We start from the raw sequence: 18,524 nt of genomic DNA, 5'->3' as shown, positions 1-18,524 counted from the left end.
GAAAGCATTGCTTAAATTTTCATTGTTACGCAGATGATACCCAGCTTTATCTATCCATGAAGCCAGAGGACACACACCAATTAGTTAAAGTGCAGGAATGTCTTTCAGACAAAGACATGGATGACCTCTAATTTCCTGCTTTTAAATTCAGATAAAACTGAAGTTATTGTACTTGGCCCCACAAATCTTAGAAACATGGTGTCTAACCAGATCCTTACTCTGGATGGCATTACCCTGACCTTCAGTAATACTGTGAGAAATCTTGGCATCATTTTTGATCAGGATATGTCCTTCAATGCGCATATTAAGCAAATATGTAGGACTGCTTTTTTGCATTTGCGCAATATCTCTAAAATTAGAAAGGTCTTGTCTCAGAATGATGCCGAAAAGCTAATTCATGCATTTATTTCTTCTTGGCTGGACTATTGTAATTCATTATTATCAGGTTGTCCTAAAAGTTCCCTGAAAAGCCTTCAGTTAATTCAAAATGCTGCAGCTAGAGTGCTGACGGGGACTAGAAGGAGAGAGCATATTTCACCCATATTGGCCTCTCTTCATTGGCTCCCTGTTAATTCCAGAATAAAATTTAAAATTCTTCTTCTTACTTATAAGGTTTTGAATAATCAGGTCCCATCTTATCTTAGGGACTTCATAGTACCATATCACCCCAATAGAGCGCTTCGCTCTCAGACTGCAGGCTTACTTGTAGTTCCTAGGGTTTGTAAGAGTAGAATGGGAGGCAGAGCCTTCAGCTTTCAGGCTCCTCTCCTGTGGAACCAGTTCCCAATACGGATTAGGGAGACAGACACCCTCTCTACTTTTAAGATTAAGCTTAAAACTTTCCTTTTTGAAAAAGCTTATAGTTAGGGCTGGATCATGTGACCCTGAACCATCCCTTAGTTATGCTGCTATAGACTTAGACTGCTGGGGGGTTCCGATGATGCACTGAGTGTTTCTTTCTCTTTTTGCTCTGTATGCACCACTCTGCTTTTAATCATTAGTGACTGATCTCTGCTCTCTTCCACAGCATGTCTTTTTCCTGATTCTCTCCCCTCAGCCCCAACCAGTCCCAGCAGAAGACTGCCCCTCCCTGAGCCTGGTTCTGCTGGAGGTTTCTTCCTGTTAAAAGGGAGTTTTTCCTTCCCACTGTCGCCAAGTGCTTGCTCATAGGGGGTCGTTTTGATTGTTGGGGTTTTTCTGTAATTATTGTATGGCTTTTGCCTTGCAATATAAAGCGCCTTGGGGCAACTGTTTGTTGTGATTTGGCGCTATATAAATAAAATTGATTTGATTTGATTCACGCCATGAGAAGCCACCAGCTATTCTTAGATCTTACAAAAAAAAAAACCCCAAACAAACTCCAAACTAAAAAACAAACAAACAAACAAACAAATAAACAAAAAACAAAAAAAACAGTGGTGATTGAAATGAATCATACAGAGAAATATGCCAGTCAATCACTCACTCATTTTCAACCGCTAACTCCGGTGGTTGGGTGGGGCTGGCTGGAACCTATGCCAGCAGACATAGGGCTTGAGGCAGGGTACACCCTGGACAGGACACCAGTCTATTGAAGGGCCACATATAGACAAACAAATACATTCACACTCACATGCACACCTACGGACAACTCAGACTGCTGGGATAGGCTCCAGCCCCCGTGACCCTTAATTAGCACTCTTTGGAATCTTCAAAGCATGCTTTGAAGCATTGGATCGCAACTTTACGGCCTAACTAAGCTACAATATTATCAGTTGATAAGGTTAGCTATCAAGGTAACATCAGTTAATCCAATGTGTTAGCAGACATCTGTGTCTTAAACTGTACTGCTAACTGGACAACATCCGTTGTTGTGGTTGGACAACTTCATGAAATGTTTAAAGCATTTCCATGGTTCAACTACATGAGTTAAACAGAGATGTAATAACAGACTGAAGGGCAGCCTCATCAACTAATAGAGGTTATACACTCGTAATCATGATACACTATTAGTCTCACAGATGAGGTTAATACTGTGTGAGAGTTACTAAGTGTGTGTGTGTGTGTGTGTGGGGGGGGGGGGGGGGGTTGAAGTGAAACTAGTTAGATCCTAACTATTAATGGTTATAGTACAAGTGCTACTAAACTAATGTGCACACAAAGACAACAAAAATGGCACTCAAAATCCACCAGAAGCCACCAAACAGTATCTTTCCCCCCCAAGATTATTTTTTTTTGGGGGGGTCATGTCATGTCATGCCCCCTGACCCCCTAAAACCTCAAAGTCGAGCTTGGTGTAAATTTAATCTTCTGAGGATAAAGTACAATTTTCTGATCTCATATTTAGTATCACAAGATTGCATTCCATAAAATTAAGCAGAGGACAGACAAACAGGCATACAGACAGACAGGCATACTGACAGAAAGGCACACAGACAGATAAAGAGACAGACAGGCATGCAGACAGACAGACACGCAGGCACATTGACAGGCAAACTGACGGACAGGCACGTATACAGACAGACAGACACACACACAGACATAGAGAGACAGACAGGTCAATATGACTCACATGTCTGCGGTGGTTAACCGCGTCTTCATTGAGGCAAACGTGACGTCATGCAGTTTAAGTACAGTTCAACCAGAGGAGGCAGAGCTTCACTATCAGCATGCAACAAACAGAACAGCCAAAGAAAGAATAAAAACAAGAAAGAAAAATACAATGAAACACGGAACAACAAACACAGGGACAGGAAATAAAATCAACAAAAATTATTCAGCATGCAACAACAGAACAGAAAAACACAAACACAGTAATGAAAAATAAAACAGAAATTTCATCTTAAGAATCTGAACATATATTTATTTTTATTTGTGAGATAGCGAGCTGTCCCATCAAGAGCCGCGTCCACACCCCCAGACGTTTTGGTAAAAATAAACACATTTATGTCATCAGTAAAGAAAATGATGATCACTTAATGTTGCCTTTAAGTCAGTCTGGATCTTTTGCAGTAATTCATACTTTTTAAAGTGTGAGAATTGTTTTTGACACTGAAAGCAGAAAACGGCAAGGATGAAATGAGACACGTTTGGATTGAAAATGGGTCAAAGCAGCAGCAGAAGCTGTGGCAGCAAAAGTAAAGGCACTTTTAATCTTTGTTCTGCAAGGAGTGGGATGGACTTTGTGAAAAGTTGGTCTGTGATCGGTCACCTGCCATCAGTGGTGGGCACAGTTCCGCCAACCCCCACACGTCACCTGGTGTATAATTGACATTCTGCAATATTTGTATTGTCTGTACTTCGTTGTGCGCTTCACAACATTAAATTGTTACTTTTTGGCTATTCCATTGTCCGTTCATTAACGCCCCCTGTTGTGGGTCCGTGTCACGACACTTCCCAACAAATACATTGCGATTGGACAGGACATTTTATCCAATGTGAGCAAAAAATCTGTTATAGAAAATCTGTTATGTACACAGTGTTTATTACATGGAAAACATAACAAAAACATTGGGACATTTTTGTCTGGTGACTGCGAATATCCGGTTTATACAATGACGGTTTAGGTGAGTTTTACTGTACATGAGACTGAACACTAAATTTGCCTCTCAAAACTTTAATGATAAAGTTGCTTCCATCCCACACGGCTGACTTTTATTTTCCCAAATGTTTCTTCCGTTGGGATCTGAAGGGAATGTGAACATCTTGAAGCCCTTGTCGTGTCTATTTGTGCATCCAAATCAGTGGTGGGCACAGGTAACCAACACGTTAACTTTGATAACCGTTAATCTGTAAACTTTTATAAAGCTAAACCCATAAACCCCTAAAACTTTTTTGCAGAAGTTACAGGTTAAGCAATAACTTTTAATATTAACTTCAGTACACTGGCAGCTACCGATACTTTTGAGAAAATTCAAAGGCAATCACAAACAACAACAAACCAGTGCTTCTATCTATGATCAGCCTTCTCTCAGCAAAAGAGACTTGGTGACCCTTTATAAAAGAAGGGGAGAGAAGAAAAGAATAATTTATTTTCACAGCCATATAGTCTTGCAGATGTGTCGCAGGCACATCAAGGCAGTTTTGACTTATGATTAAAATGTTTAACAAACTAATTTCGGACAGGTTATCAAAATTAATGTCACCCCTGTCATTTTTCCAAAGTGAAAATATCAGCTATATGTTTTAGTTTTAAAGTAATGCACAAATTATGAAGGTTTGGGCATTTACAGACACACATGCCAAAAGGCATTATGGGAAAATGAGCTTCCTGTCATCAGTGGAGTTTATTTATAGGTAAAAACCAACACACAAGTTACTGTAACGTGTGTGTTGGCTTTTACAAATAAATCCGTATTTGTAAATATGTCATATTTTTTTCATTTGTAAAAAAAAGGCAATCTGAAAACTGAAAATTCTGTTTGTTAAGTGTGATTCAGCACGTATAGCAAATGTTTGGCAATTGGTATTAACACTGCCATCTACTGGATGGGAGTGTGAAAATTAGTGCATTACTTTAAAACTAAAACATATAGCTGATATTTTCACTTTGTAACAATGACAGAGGTGACGCTAATTTTGATAACCTGTCCGGAATTAGTTTGTTTAAAATTTTAACTACAAGTCAAAACTGCCTTGTTGTGCATGTCTCCTGTGACTGTATGGCTGTGAAGATAAGAGTGCTGAAAATTCCGCGGATCCACGAAATTCCGCGGATTTCATCACTGGGGGGGGGGGGGGGGGGTGTTAGAGTTGTATTCTGTAAACATGATCAATCAATCAATCAATCAATTTTTTTATATAGCGCCAAATCTCAACAAACAGTTGCCCCAAGGCGCTTTATATTGTAAGGCAAGGCCATACAATATATGATCATCATATGATCATAGATATGATCATCACTGAGTTTTTAAAATGTCTATCGCAAAGCGTTCTTTTTTACGACATCAAGTTTCATAAGTCTGCGGACACTGATCTGTGTGTTACAGATACAAATCAGTTTCCTCTGATCCGCGGAACTTCACGGAGAAAAAATGCCACTCAAAGCCCGGCTGTTACAACAGTTGTCATAAAGCGGGACTGGTTGGTTGCTGCAGTGACGCTGTGTGGCTCCTGTGCGACGCTTATGCTAAATGTAGCATGTGGACATCGCAAACTTTTAGAGCTCTCAAATTTTTAAAAGAATAATTGTGCAGCATGTCTGTGTCACGGAGCACCGTTGGGCCAAGGGGAGATGGTGAGAAAGACGGCTTGAAAAAGTTTGATAAGGACAAGAATCCGTGGAATTTTCGCTGGCTTCATGAACACACCTGAAAGATAAAAGAAACGGGAAAAGCAAACTGCGCCATCAGGAAACACGGTAAGAATTTTTCTCTCTCTGAAAAATAAACGTGCTGTTCAAACAGGAATTTAGACAAGATTATGTGACTTTTTTTTAAATTAATCTAGACTTTCTTTCATTGGAAAAAAGACTGTGGCTTTGAATGGATTTACATGAATTTACACAAGAATGTAAATGAGTTTTTATTAATGTAGACTTTTTTCATGGGAAAAAGATACTGTGGCTTTGAGTGGATTTACACGAATTTACACAATATGTGGCTTTTTTACTATAAGGTATGTTATTGATATTTTACCATGATTTTCCAAATATTCTACAAGCTTTAGCTGTGTTTTTTGAAATGCTGTAATAATCTTTTCAGTCTTCATGAATTTCATGTAGTTTAGTTGTTCTGAGTTAATGCATAATTTGGTTTACAATTAAAAGGAAAATCATTCCAGGTCCTACGTCCATTGAATATTCTGTTATTCCAACATTATCATTGACGGTTCAAATGAAAGGTTGAATATAGGATAATTTAAATATGCACTAATTTTGAGATTTTTTTCTTCCAGAAGATGCTGAAAATCTGTCATTATAGATAAAAAAAATTAATTTGGTTTCTGGGGTCCCGCAGGGCCTGAGACCCTGGATCCTGGGGGCCTATGCCCCCCAGACTCCCTGCAAATTTTCCTCAGATTTTACTATTTCACTCTAAGAAGTCACGGGGGCTTGGACCTCTTGGAATAAGCGGTTGAAGATGCGTGAGATTAGCCAGTCAGTGTGGCTGCTGTGCAATTGAGCATGCTGAGTTCAGGGTGCATGGGAAAAACACAGAGCAGAATCAAAACAGCTGTAACCTAGCATGTCATGACACACTGGATTGAGGGAAACTGTGATGTTTTCCCCTCTGTTACAGACAACAAACCTGCTAATAATCAACAGATTAATCAGTCACAAAAACAATCATAAGCTACAGTGCTAACATGAAAAATAGTTTGACTCCAGGACATCACGTCAGTCTCAGTGAGAAATAAAACCAGTGGATCGAGAGACTAAAATTGTCCAGTTTCAGGCGGGTTTAATGAAACTGGGTACAGACTGAGAAGCCCCGAGGCTTCTTTTGTCGCTAAAGATGATGAAGTTAGACTTTTTACAGTGTAATGTGAACATTTGTGACAGCACACACTTCGCTTTAGGCTTCTGCTCTGACATTGAGTCATTACTGCTGAGTCATGCTGTGTCCGGGTCAAGCCAAACACAGTGGAACATGCAGCTTTCTCGCTTTTTCTGAGCCTCAGACCCCAAGTCAGAGACGCTTTGGACGCCAGTCGTCACATTGAGTTTGTGTCTACTGATTGACGACGGTGTCTGCCGATGTTTGTTATGTTGCCTGGATAGATGGTGCTGTATGCCTGTTTTTTTCAAGTCACTCTGATCAATTAAACCGCGTACAGACGTTTGTCAAGTTTCTCTGATTGATGACGTTGTGTGCTGCCGGTCAAAAAAGTGATGCGTCATCGCCCTGACTTCTACAAATATGAACTCTAGTATCCAGTGGCGGCTGGCCCATAGGGGGCGCTCGGGCGCTGCCCTCCTAGATGTGGAGGGGAAAAGTCATAATATATATATTTAAAAAGTATTATCAATGTCAGTTTTACTTAATACAACCCCTGGCAAAATTATGGAATCACCGGTTTCAGAGGATGTTCATTCAGTTGTTTAATTTTGTAGAAAAAAAAGCAGATCACAGACATGACACAAAACTAAAGTCAAATGGCAACTTTCTGGCTTTAAGAAACACTATAAGAAATCAGGAAAAAAAATTGTGGCAGTCAGTAACGGTTACTTTTTTAGACCAAGCAGAGGGAAAAAAATATGGAATCATTCAATTCTGAGGAATAAATTATGGAATCATGAAAAACAAAAGAACGCTCCAACACACTAGTATTTTATTGCACCACCTCTGGCTTTTATAACAGCTTGCAGTCTCTGAGGCATGGACTTAATGAGTGACAAACAGTACTCTTCATCAATCTGGCTCCAACTTTCTCTGATTGCTGTTGCCAGATCAGCTTTGTCATGGACCATTTTCTTCAACTTCCACCAAAGATTTTCAATTTGATTAAGATCCGGACTATTTGCAGGCCATGACATTGACCCTATGTGTCTTTTTGTAAGGAATTTTTTCACAGTTTTTGCTCTATGGCAAGATGCATTATCATCTTGAAAAATGATTTCATCATCCCCAAACATCCTTTCAATTGATGGGATAAGAAAAGTGTCCAAAATATCAACGTAAACTTGTGCATTTATTGATGATGTAATGACAGCCATCTCCCCAGTGCCTTTACCTGACATGCAGCCCCATATCATCAATGACTGTGGAAATTTACATGTTCTCTTCAGGCAGTCATCTTTATAAATCTCATTGGAACGGCACTAAACAAAAGTTCCAGCATCATCACCTTGCCCAATGCAGATTCGAGATTCATCACTGAATATGACTTTCATCCAGTCATCCACGGTCCACGATTGCTTTTCCTTAGCCCATTGTAACCTTGTTTTTTTCTGTTTAGGTGTTAATGATGGCTTTCGTTTAGCTTTTCTGTATGTAAATCCCATTTCCTTTAGGCGGTTTCTTACAGTTTGGTCACAAACGTTGACTCCAGTTTTATCCCATTCGTTTCTCATTTGTTTTGTTGTGCATTTTCGATTTTTGAGACATATTGCTTTAAGTTTTCTGTCTTAACGCTTTGATGTCTTCCTTGGTCTACCAGTATGTTTGCCTTTAACAACCTTCCCATGTTGTTTGTATTTGGTCCAGAGTTTAGACACAGCTGACTGTGAACAACCAACATCTTTTGCAACATTGCGTGATGATTTACCCTCTTTTAAGAGTTTGATAATCCTCGCCTTTGTTTCAATTGACATCTCTCGTGTTGGAGCCATGATTCATGTCAGTCCACTTGGTGCAACAGCTCTTCAAGGTGTGATCACGCCTTTTTAGATGCAGACTAGTGAGCAGATCTGATTTGATGATTAAAACAACACTTCCTCCAACTGACTCTCATTCAACAGTGCATTTCCACCGACAGAAGCAGAAAACGTATCATTCCTCGTCTTGGGCGCCCATTCAAAGTGCCCTTGAAGTGCAGTGAAATAACCAATTGTATGTAGTTGCTACGGAAAATTAATAAATATTTGGCAAATCAACACTGCCAAAATGAATGGCTTTAGGGCACCGGAATTTTAGCCCTTGCTACAAAAATGCGGGAACGTTAGATTGCTACAGTTAGTGATATACGTGACGCTGCAGCTGCTGCTGTCAGTCAGGCAGGAATTTATTTATTTTTATTTTGTCTCCGTGTGTTTTGCTGGAGTAAGTTGAAGAACTCTTCGGAGGTTTAAAACGGGACAAAACTAATCAAATCAATGACACCAAAGTTTGGCAGGGATCCTTTTGGAGGCACATGGAGGTGCGCACATCAGATCTTTCTCATGGTTTAATGACAATTGCACATCCCGGTTGGAGGAGAGACGTTTGTCTGACACGTTATAAACCGTGTCAGGCTTCATTCACACTGTCAGCGCGCACATGTCACGGAGGCTGCTGATCTGCGCTCTTTACTGCGGGGTGGAAAGGAGCGCATCCACCTCTTCAGCTCAGGTGAGCTGATGAGCTGCTCGGATTTATTCCCGAATGTTGCTCATGGTGTGGAAACTTTCTTCTTCTTTGTCTTTCGGCTGTTCCCATTAGGGGTCGCCACAGCAGATCAATCGTTTCCATCTCACCCTGTCCTCTGTATCTTCCTCTGTCACACCAACCACCTGCATGTCCTCTCTCAGCACATCCATGAACCTCCTCTTTGGTCTCACTCTTCTCCTCCTGCCTGGTGGCTCCATCCTCAGCATCCTTCTCCCTATATACCCTGGGTCCCTCCTCTGCACATGTCCAAACCATCTCAATCTCGCCTCTCTGACTTTGTCTCCAAACCGTCCCACCTGAGCTGTCCCTCTGATATGTTCATTCCTAATCTTGTCCATTCTTGTCACTCCCAAAAAGAATCTCAACATCTTCAGCTCTGCCACCTCCAGCTCTGCCTCCTGTCTTTTTGTTAGTGCCACTGTCTCTAAACCATACAACATAGCTGGTCTCACTACTGTTTTGTAAACTTTCCCCTTCATGCTTGCTGATATTCTTCAGTCACAAATCACTCCTGCCACCTTTCTCCACCCACTCCACCTTGCCTGCACTCTCTTCTTCACCTCTCTACCACACTCTTCATTACTTTGAACAGTTGACCCCAAATATTTAAACTCATCTACTTTCACCACTTCTACTCCTTGTAACTGCACTATTCCACTGGGCTCCCTCTCATTCACACACATGTACTCAGTCTTGCTTCTACTGACTTTCATTCCCCTTCTCTCGAAAGCATATCTCCACTTCTCCAGACTAGACTCAACTTGCTCTCTACTCTCACTACAGATCACAATGTCATCTGCAAACATCATAGTCCATGGGGACTCCTGTCTGATCTCATCCATCAACCTGTCCATCACCACTGCAAACAAGAAAGGACTAAGAGCTGATCCTTGGTGTAATCCCACCACCACCTTGAATGAGTCTGTCATTCCGGCTGCGCATCTCACCGCTGTCACACTATTCTTGTACATGTCCTGCACTACCCTAACATACTTCTCTGCCACTCCAGACTTCCTCATACAATACCACAACTCTTCTCTTGGCACCCTATCATAAGCTTTTTCTAAGTCCACAAACACACAATGTAACTCTTTCTGTCCTTCTCTGTACTTTTCCAACAGTATTCTCAGAGCAAACATTGCATCTGTAGTGCTCTTTCTCGGCATGAAACCATATTGCTGCTCACAGATCTTCACCTGTTTTCTAAACCTAGCTTCTACTACTCTTTCCCATAACTTCATGCTGTGGCTGATCAGCTTTATGCCTCTGTAGTTACTGCAGCTTTGCACATCACCCTTGTTCTTGAAAATAGGAACCAGCACACTTCGTCTCCACTCCTCAGGCATCCTCTCACTTTCCAAGATTTTATTAAACAATCTGGTTACAAACTCTACTGCCATCTCTCCTAGACATTTCCATGCCTCCACTGGAATGTCATCTGGACCAACTGCCTTTCCACTCTTCATCCTCTTCATAGCAGCCCTCACTTCTTCCTTGCTAATCTCTTTTACTTCCTGATTTACTCTCACCACATCATCCAGCCTTTTCTCTCGCTCATTTTCTTTATTCATCAACTCTTCAAAATATTCCCTCCACCTTCTCAGCACACACTCCTCACTTGTCAGCACATTACCATGTGCATGTTTTACCACCCTAACCTGCTGCACATCCTTTCCAGCTCTGTCCCTGTGTCTGGCCAATCGGTACAAGTCCTTTTCTCCTTCCTTACTATTCAACTTCTTGTACAGCTCGCAATATGCTTTTTCCTTTGCTTTTGCCACTTCTCTTCTCGCCTTACGCCGCATCTCCTTGTACTCCTGTCTACTTTCTTCATCTCTCCGACTATCCCAAAACTTTTTCGCCAACCTCTTTCTCCTTATGCTTTCCTGGACCTCTTCATTCCACCACCAAGTCTCCTTGTCTTCCTTCCACTGTCCAGATGTCATACCCAGTACTGCCCTAGCTGTCTCCCTCACCACATCTGCAGTACTTTTCCAGTTGTCCAAAATTGCTTCCTCTCCAACTAGTGTTTCTCTCACCTGCTCGCTAAATTTCACACAACAGTCTTCCTCCTTCAGCTTCCACCATCTGATCCTTTGTTGAGCTCTCACTCTCTTCTTCTTCTTTACCTCTAAAGTCATCCTACAAACAACCATCCTATGCTGTCTAGTGACACTCTCTCCTGCTACCACCTTACAGTCTGTGATTTCTTTTAGCTTGCATCTCCTATAAAGAATGTAGTCCACCTGTGTGCACCTTCCTCCACTCTTATATGTTACCCTGTGCTCCTCCCTTTTCTTAAAGTAGGTATTCACCACAGCCATTTCCATCCTTTTTTCAAAACAACTACCATCTGTCCTTCCCTATTCCTATCCTTGATACCATATCTACCCATTATTTCCTCATCACCTCTGTTCCCTTCACCAACATGCCCACTGAAGTCTGCTCCTATCACCACTCTTTCATGCTTGGGCACACTCTCCACCACCTCATCTAACACACTCCAGAAATCTTCTTTCTCCTTCCTCTCATAACCTGTGGGGCATATGCACTGATGATATTCATCATCACCCCTTCAATTTCCAACTTCACACTCATCACCCTGTCAGACACTCGCTTAACCTCCAACACACTTTTAACATACTCTTCCTTTAAAATGACCCCAACACCATTTCTCTTCCTGTCCTCACCATGGTACAACAACTTGTACCCACCGCCGATGCTCCTGCTCTTACTTCCCTTCCACTTGGTCTCTTGCACACACAATATGTCTACCTTTCTCCTCTCCATCATATGAGCCAGCTCTCTCCCTTTACCAGTCATACTACCAACATTCAAAGTCCCCACTCTCATTTCCACCCTTCTAGTTTTCTTCTTCTCCCGCTGTTCGTGGCAACGTTTTCCTCCTCTTCTTCGTCGTCTTCGCCCAGCAGTAGCCCAATTTCCACCCGCACCCTGTTGGGCAATAGCACCGGTGGCGGATGTTGTTAACCCGGGCCGCGACCGATCCGGTATGGGAATTCAATTCTGAGTCTGCATAGTTGGGTTGGCTTGTTTTACGCCGGATGCCCTTCCTGACGCAACCCTCCTCATTTATCCGGGCTTGGGACCGGCACTCAGAATGTACTGGCTACACACCCCATGTGGCTGAGTTGTTCCTGGTGTGGAAACAAGGATGAAAATTTAAGATAATACAAATGAGTGATGTTTTTTTGTTTGTTTTAGGGGGTCAAAGCTGTGATCTTTATTGGGACAGCAGACCAGTTATAATGGTAATAGGAGAGGCCGGGGCTGTTTGTAACAGTGTTCAAAGCTGCAGCCATGCTGGTATTTTGATTTCACTTTACACATTATGAGGATCAGTTCACAGAAGTGAAATATTCTTTGGAGTATTCCACACTCTAAAACAAATTATTTGCTCAGTTTAAAAACAAAACAAAACAAAATCCTAAAATAGCAATTTGCATGTTTTTTTTAAAGAAATTCTAACTCAGCCACTGAGTACACACAAGACACTTACAGTCAGACAAACCCAAGTTTAGCAACGCATTTAATTAAGTGGTCTTGTATACTTAATTTGCTTTGTCCTCTACACTGTTAATTAATTGTAACCAATTTAATTTAAAGGTTTTGGTGTTATTAGTTAGTCAAGTTATTTAAGTTTTTCAAGCTTCTTTAGTTTGCCTCCAGTCCACTCAGTAATGTTCATGCAAAATATTACCTTAATTTTCTCTCGCTCTCTCTCTCTCTCGCTCTCTGAAGCTGTGAACATTGTAGTATGTACATAATGTTCTTTTGTCAATTGAAGAATTTTTCCATATTTTGAAAGAGTGTAAATTTGGTGATATTTTCTGTTTTGTTAAGGGGGTGTCATTGTGAACCCCAGGATCTGTTTGTCTGAAGATAATGGCAGTGCAGTACAGTTTGGTGTACTATGTGTGTAATTGGTGTCAAATGGTGAAATGTTCTTTGCTCAAGAACTTGAGTGTTGTATCTGATACTGTTCCTTTCCAAAGTAGAAATGGGGCCTAATATAGCTGTAAATGGTTAACTTTGTAAAACTGCTGATTTTGAGAAGGACATGAAATGATTATTGTGGAATTGTAGTAATTTTCCGACTGTTCACTTGAATGCCTGTACTGGACAAGGCAAGGGAATCTATTGGCACAGCAGCCCCACCAAGACTGTTTTTCACCAGCCGCCACTGCTAGTATCACAAATATATGCAAAAAATGATTTACACCAAAGTCAGCATCACCATGTTGGTACAGAGTCCACAGGCCCAACATTGTGAACTCAGTCTGAAATTGACTCACGGAAACCTGATTGTGCAAGATAATAAATAAATAAAATAAAATAAAGACAAGAATGAACATAAATTGACCTGGTTGGGATTCTAGGTTGCATCTCGCTTTTGGGAACCAAATGATCATATCAAGACTGACAGTTTCTTCTAGAGGATGTTTTCTGGTAGAGGTACCAAAGCTATTGGTGCCCATAGCGAGATTTATAGATATGACAATGGACTAGCGTTGGGTATCGAGAACCAGTTCTTTTCAGGTTTCATTAAGAAATGATTTGATCCACCGACATCAATAGCCTTTTTGCTTAATGATTCCCTTATTGGTTCTTCAGAGTGGCCGTTGTTTTTGAGGGTGTTTGTCGGAAAAATGATCATTTCTCTACGTTGATTACAGACCCTGCAGTGGATCTGTAATCAGCTGCTTCTGCAGGCGACTCCACTTTGAAGCTTGAACCGATGAAGTAGTGCTTCTATCCGCTGGCTCGTTGGTTCTTTAATTCGCTGCTCTTCAGAAGCGGCAAGTCCACTTCTTAACCCCTCTCAAAGCCATTAAAATATGTCAATCGTGAGTCACTTTTGTGTGGATTAAAGTCACTAACTGGGACTCTTGTCTTGTTGCAATCAAGAAATGAGAATCGTCCTCCGTTCCGTTGGCACAGCTCCAAACGCTGCGTGACTCTCTGCCGAGACAGATTCCAGTTGGAATTAATAACTTCAAAATGAATTGCCGCTTTAAATAAAATGACACCTCTTTCCACAAGTTGTAATACAGACAATAAACTACAATTAACTAAAACGTTTTTTTTCTTCCCAAAATGAGACATCCTGCATTCTTTCTGAATTACATCCTGACGTGCAGCACAGCCAGCTGCAAGAACTCAACGCAGAGGTATGGAAAGACATTCGTGCCAATAATGTCTGAAAGGAAATGCTTTTGACAAAAACTACAGATTTTGTTTATTCCTACAACCCCTGGCAAAAATTACGGTATCACCGGCCTCGGAGGATGTTCATTCAGTTGTTTAATTTTGTAGAAAAAAAGCAGATCACAAACATGACACAAAACTAAAGTCATTCCAAATGGCAACTTTCTGGCTTTAAGAAACACTATAAGAAATCAGGAAAACAAATTGTGGCAGTCAGTAACGGTTACTTTTTAGACCAAGCAGAGGGAAAAAAATATGGACTCACTCAATTCTGAGGAAAAAATTATGGAATCACCCTGTAAATGTTCTTCCCCAAAACTAACACCTGCATCAAATCAGATCTGCTCGCTAGTCTGCATCTAAAAAGGAGTGATCACACCTTGGACAGCTGTTGCACCAAGTGGACTGACATGAATCATGGCTCCAACATGAGAGATGTCAATTGAAACAAAGGCGAGGATTATCAAACTCTTAAAAGAGGGTAAATCATCACGCAATGTTGCAAAAGATGTTGGTTGTTCACAGTCAGCTGTGTCTAAACTCTGGACCAAACACAAACAACATGGGAAGGTTGTTAAAGGCAAACATACTGGTAGACCAAGGAAGACATCAAATCGTCAAGACAGAAAACTTAAAGCAATATGTCTCAAAAATCGAAAATGCACAACAAAACAAATGAGGAACGAATGGGAGGAAACTGGAGTCAATGTCTGTGACCGAACTGTAAGAAACCGCCTAAAGGAAATGGGATTTACATACAGAAAAGCTAAACGAAAGCCATCATTAACACCTAAACAGAAAAAAACAAGGTTACAATGGGCTAAGGAAAAGCAATCGTGGAGTGTGGATGACTGGATGAAAGTCATATTCAGCGATGAATCTCGACTCTGCATTGGGCAAGGTGATGATGCTGGAACTTTTGTTTGGTGCCGTTCCAACGAGATTTATAAAGATGACTGCCTGAAGAGAACATGCAAATTTCCACAGTCATTGATGATATGGGGCTGCATGTCAGGTAAAGGCACTGGGGAGATGACTGTCATTACATCATCAATAAATGCACAAGTTTACGTTGATATTTTGGACACTTTTCTTATCCCATCAATTGAAAGGATGTTTGGGGATGATGAAATCATTTTTCAAGATGATAATGCATCTTGCCATACAGCAAAAACTGTGAAAACATTCCTTGCAAAAAGACACATAGGGTCAATGTCATGGCCTGCAAATAGTCCGGATCTTAATCCAATTGAAAATCTTTGGTGGAAGTTGAAGAAAATGGTCCATGACAAGGCTCCAACCTGAAAAGCTGATCTGGCAACAGCAATCAGAGAAAGTTGGAGCCAGATTGATGAAAAGTACTGTTTGTCACTCATTAAGTCCATGCCTCAGAGACTGCAAGCTGTTATAAAAGCCAGAGGTGGTGAAACAAAATACTAGTGATGTGTTGGAGCGTTCTTTTGTTTTTCATGATTCCATATTTTTTTCCCTCTGCTTGGTCTAAAAAAGTAACCATTACTGACTGCCACAATTTTTTTTTCCTGATTTCTTATAGTGTTTCTTAAAGCCAGAAAGTTGCCATTTGAAATTACTTTAGTTTTGTGTCATGTCTGTGATCTGCTTTTTTTCTACAAAATTAAACAACTGAATGAACATCCTCCGAGGCCGGTGATTCCATAATTTTTGCCAGGGGTTGTATTTATGTAGAGATCAAGGATCCACCATGTAGAGTTTATTTATGCCCAGAGTTTAAGGATCCAGTGACCAATTTCATATTTATTTACTTTAAGACTCAATAAAATGTTGTTGACATAGAAAACCTGTAAAGCCTACTTTTAGTACACAAAAAATTCAGAAGAGGTATCAATAAGGAACTGGATTGATAAGCAGACTCAATAATGGTATTGATAGATAAAATCTTATCAATACCCATCCCTACAGTGGACTGGGTTCCAATTCCAGTTTAGCTTATCGTTATTGATGGACAGTCACACTTATAGCCATGCTGATTTTTATCATTGTGAGCCAGTTAAAGGGGCGGGGCTGTAATGTAGGAGTGGGGAACTTTAGGCACCTCATGATTCTATTTGATTACAATTCAGAGGGCTGCAGTTTCATTATAAAATGATTATCAATGCATCTTGGGTGTAGAGAGCTGACTCTCTGAGTCTGACTCTCTGTGTCTGGCTCTCTACACCCAACGCGATCAAAGGGAATAATGTGATTATTAACCATCAGATGACAAAGTAAAACCACTTAAATCATTCTAAAGTCAGTACTAAGCAGAAACGAGGCAATAGTTGATGAATCGCTGCTGATGCTCTGAAATGACGTATGTACAGCAGCACGTCAGATTCAGACATGCTGCTGTCACGCTCCCCTGTCTTTTATGATGAAATAATGCTAAATTTATGTGGAAATAATTGTTCTACAAACCTTCAGATATCTGTCGCTGAGGTAGATGATGACTGGAGTGCAGTTTTTTTAGTCACTATTTTTATTAATTTTCCTTTTTCACACAACCAAAAGATTACAAACAACACAACAAAGCAAAATAAAAAAACAACATCAAAATATGGATACAACAAAATAATCAATGGCACAATCATGGTATTTTTATGAAAGCAGAGTCTTGCTCTGTAAGAAATGACATGCTGGCTTTATCATGGACATTATGTACTTTGGAGATGAATGCCTCATAGGCCGCGGTCTCTGACATCAGTGTAATCCAGTCCTCAAGTTAAGGCCTATGCGGACTCTTCCAAATCCGTAGGATTGATCTGGCGGCAACTATAAATGCAGCCATCAAAAATCCAAACAATTATTTTGTAGATGAAGGGGGCAGGAAGGCCTTATCTCGCAACAGGCACAACTGTGGTACTGCTGGAATAGTTATCGCAGTCCATTTTTACAAGTTTTTAATGACCTCCATCCAAAATGAAAAAAACAATGGACATTCCCAGAAACAGTGAAGGTATGTTCTGATATCTATGCCACATTTCCAACAAATATTACTCTGTAGTAGTCCCATTTTTAACATTTTTGATGGTGTAAAATAATACTGATGTATTGTTTTGTAATGGATAAATTTGCTTCTGGCATCTCTAATTGCCCAACCTATATTTGAAATTATAGTACTCCACACCTCATCACTAATTTCAGTTTGTAAATCTCTTTGCCAGATCAATCTTAACCCATTACATTAATGTACCTTGATTACTCAAAAGCTTCTTCTAAAACATTGATGCAGTTTGCTGATTACCTGGTCTATTCAACCAATCTGGTAACATACTTTCTTTCTGTATCTGATTTAAAGGGGAACAGATCTAGCCCCTGCAATTAGAGTTCATAAAATCAATTACTGACATTTGGTAATAGATTCAGAATCGTCCACATCTGCACTGTGATGCCTCTAAGGGCACTGTCTAAGTTCTGCATTTCATTATTGAAGACTGACTATTGTTGGTGCGTTATCACTTGAAATAAATAGAGATGAACAATGAGGTCAAAGGTCAATGCTGAGGGTTCTTACTTTCATCAGGGTTGGGTGCAGCCAGGATGGCGCTGTGCTGCTTCTTAACCTGCTCCACATCCTCTGACAGCTTTTCTATACAGCCTCTGATCTCCTCAACCTGCAGACAGACAAAACAAAGAATCATCACAATCAAAACCATCAAAGTGGGCCAAGATGTTTGTGATGTCATGATCTCCTGCTCTGGTGCCATAGTGACCAACAGGAGCTGTGGTCATCTGCCGAGTTAGGTTCTTCAGCCACACACATGATAGAGGTCAGAATGTCTGAGGGGGCCATGGACTGGCACAACCAGACGGACTGATTCTGAAGAGATTCCTGATGTGCATTAACATAAACGTTGTGACGATGGCGACGGCCCGTAGCTATGATGAAATCACTGTGAGTTTAGTGTCTTAAACCTACAGCCTCCCTATTTGACTCAATGAGTCAGACCATGGATCAGGATTCCTGGGTTCTATTACTTTGGAAAACATATTTTCTTTTCTTTTTTGTTTACATGACAAATATATTTTTTTCTGAAAAACAGTGAAATTTACAGTTGTAGTTTTTTTTTTTTTAACAACAACAACAAACAAACACAAACCTAAGTTTGTCATGTAAAAATGAATCAAATAATGTCATTTGTTGATCCTGATGTGGAGTTTGAAGTAAATGAACCTACTGTGGCTTCCTGCCACCGTATCCACGGCCAAACAAATGTCAAAATATCTTGTTTAGCTGTTTTCTGGATCATGTGGAACAGGTTACTGACA

The 18,524-nt window shown here is 40.5% G+C and overlaps 1 protein-coding gene across 1 annotated transcript in view; it reads right to left on the bottom strand.

Annotated features, from left to right (window-relative positions):
* Positions 1-18,524, bottom strand: part of stx1b (syntaxin 1B) — a 199,516-nt gene that overhangs the window by 73,576 nt on the left and 107,416 nt on the right. Inside the window, exon 3 of the mRNA XM_034191041.1 lies at positions 17,770-17,869. Within this exon, the coding sequence (XP_034046932.1) occupies positions 17,770-17,869 (100 nt within the window). The remainder of the gene's footprint in view (positions 1-17,769; positions 17,870-18,524) is intronic.

This window comes from Thalassophryne amazonica, chromosome 16 (genome assembly GCF_902500255.1).
Source record: "Thalassophryne amazonica chromosome 16, fThaAma1.1, whole genome shotgun sequence".
Taxonomy (NCBI): domain Eukaryota; kingdom Metazoa; phylum Chordata; class Actinopteri; order Batrachoidiformes; family Batrachoididae; genus Thalassophryne; species Thalassophryne amazonica.
The sequence above is the reverse complement of the archived record's forward strand: the minus strand, read 5'-3'. Positions and strand labels throughout refer to the sequence as shown.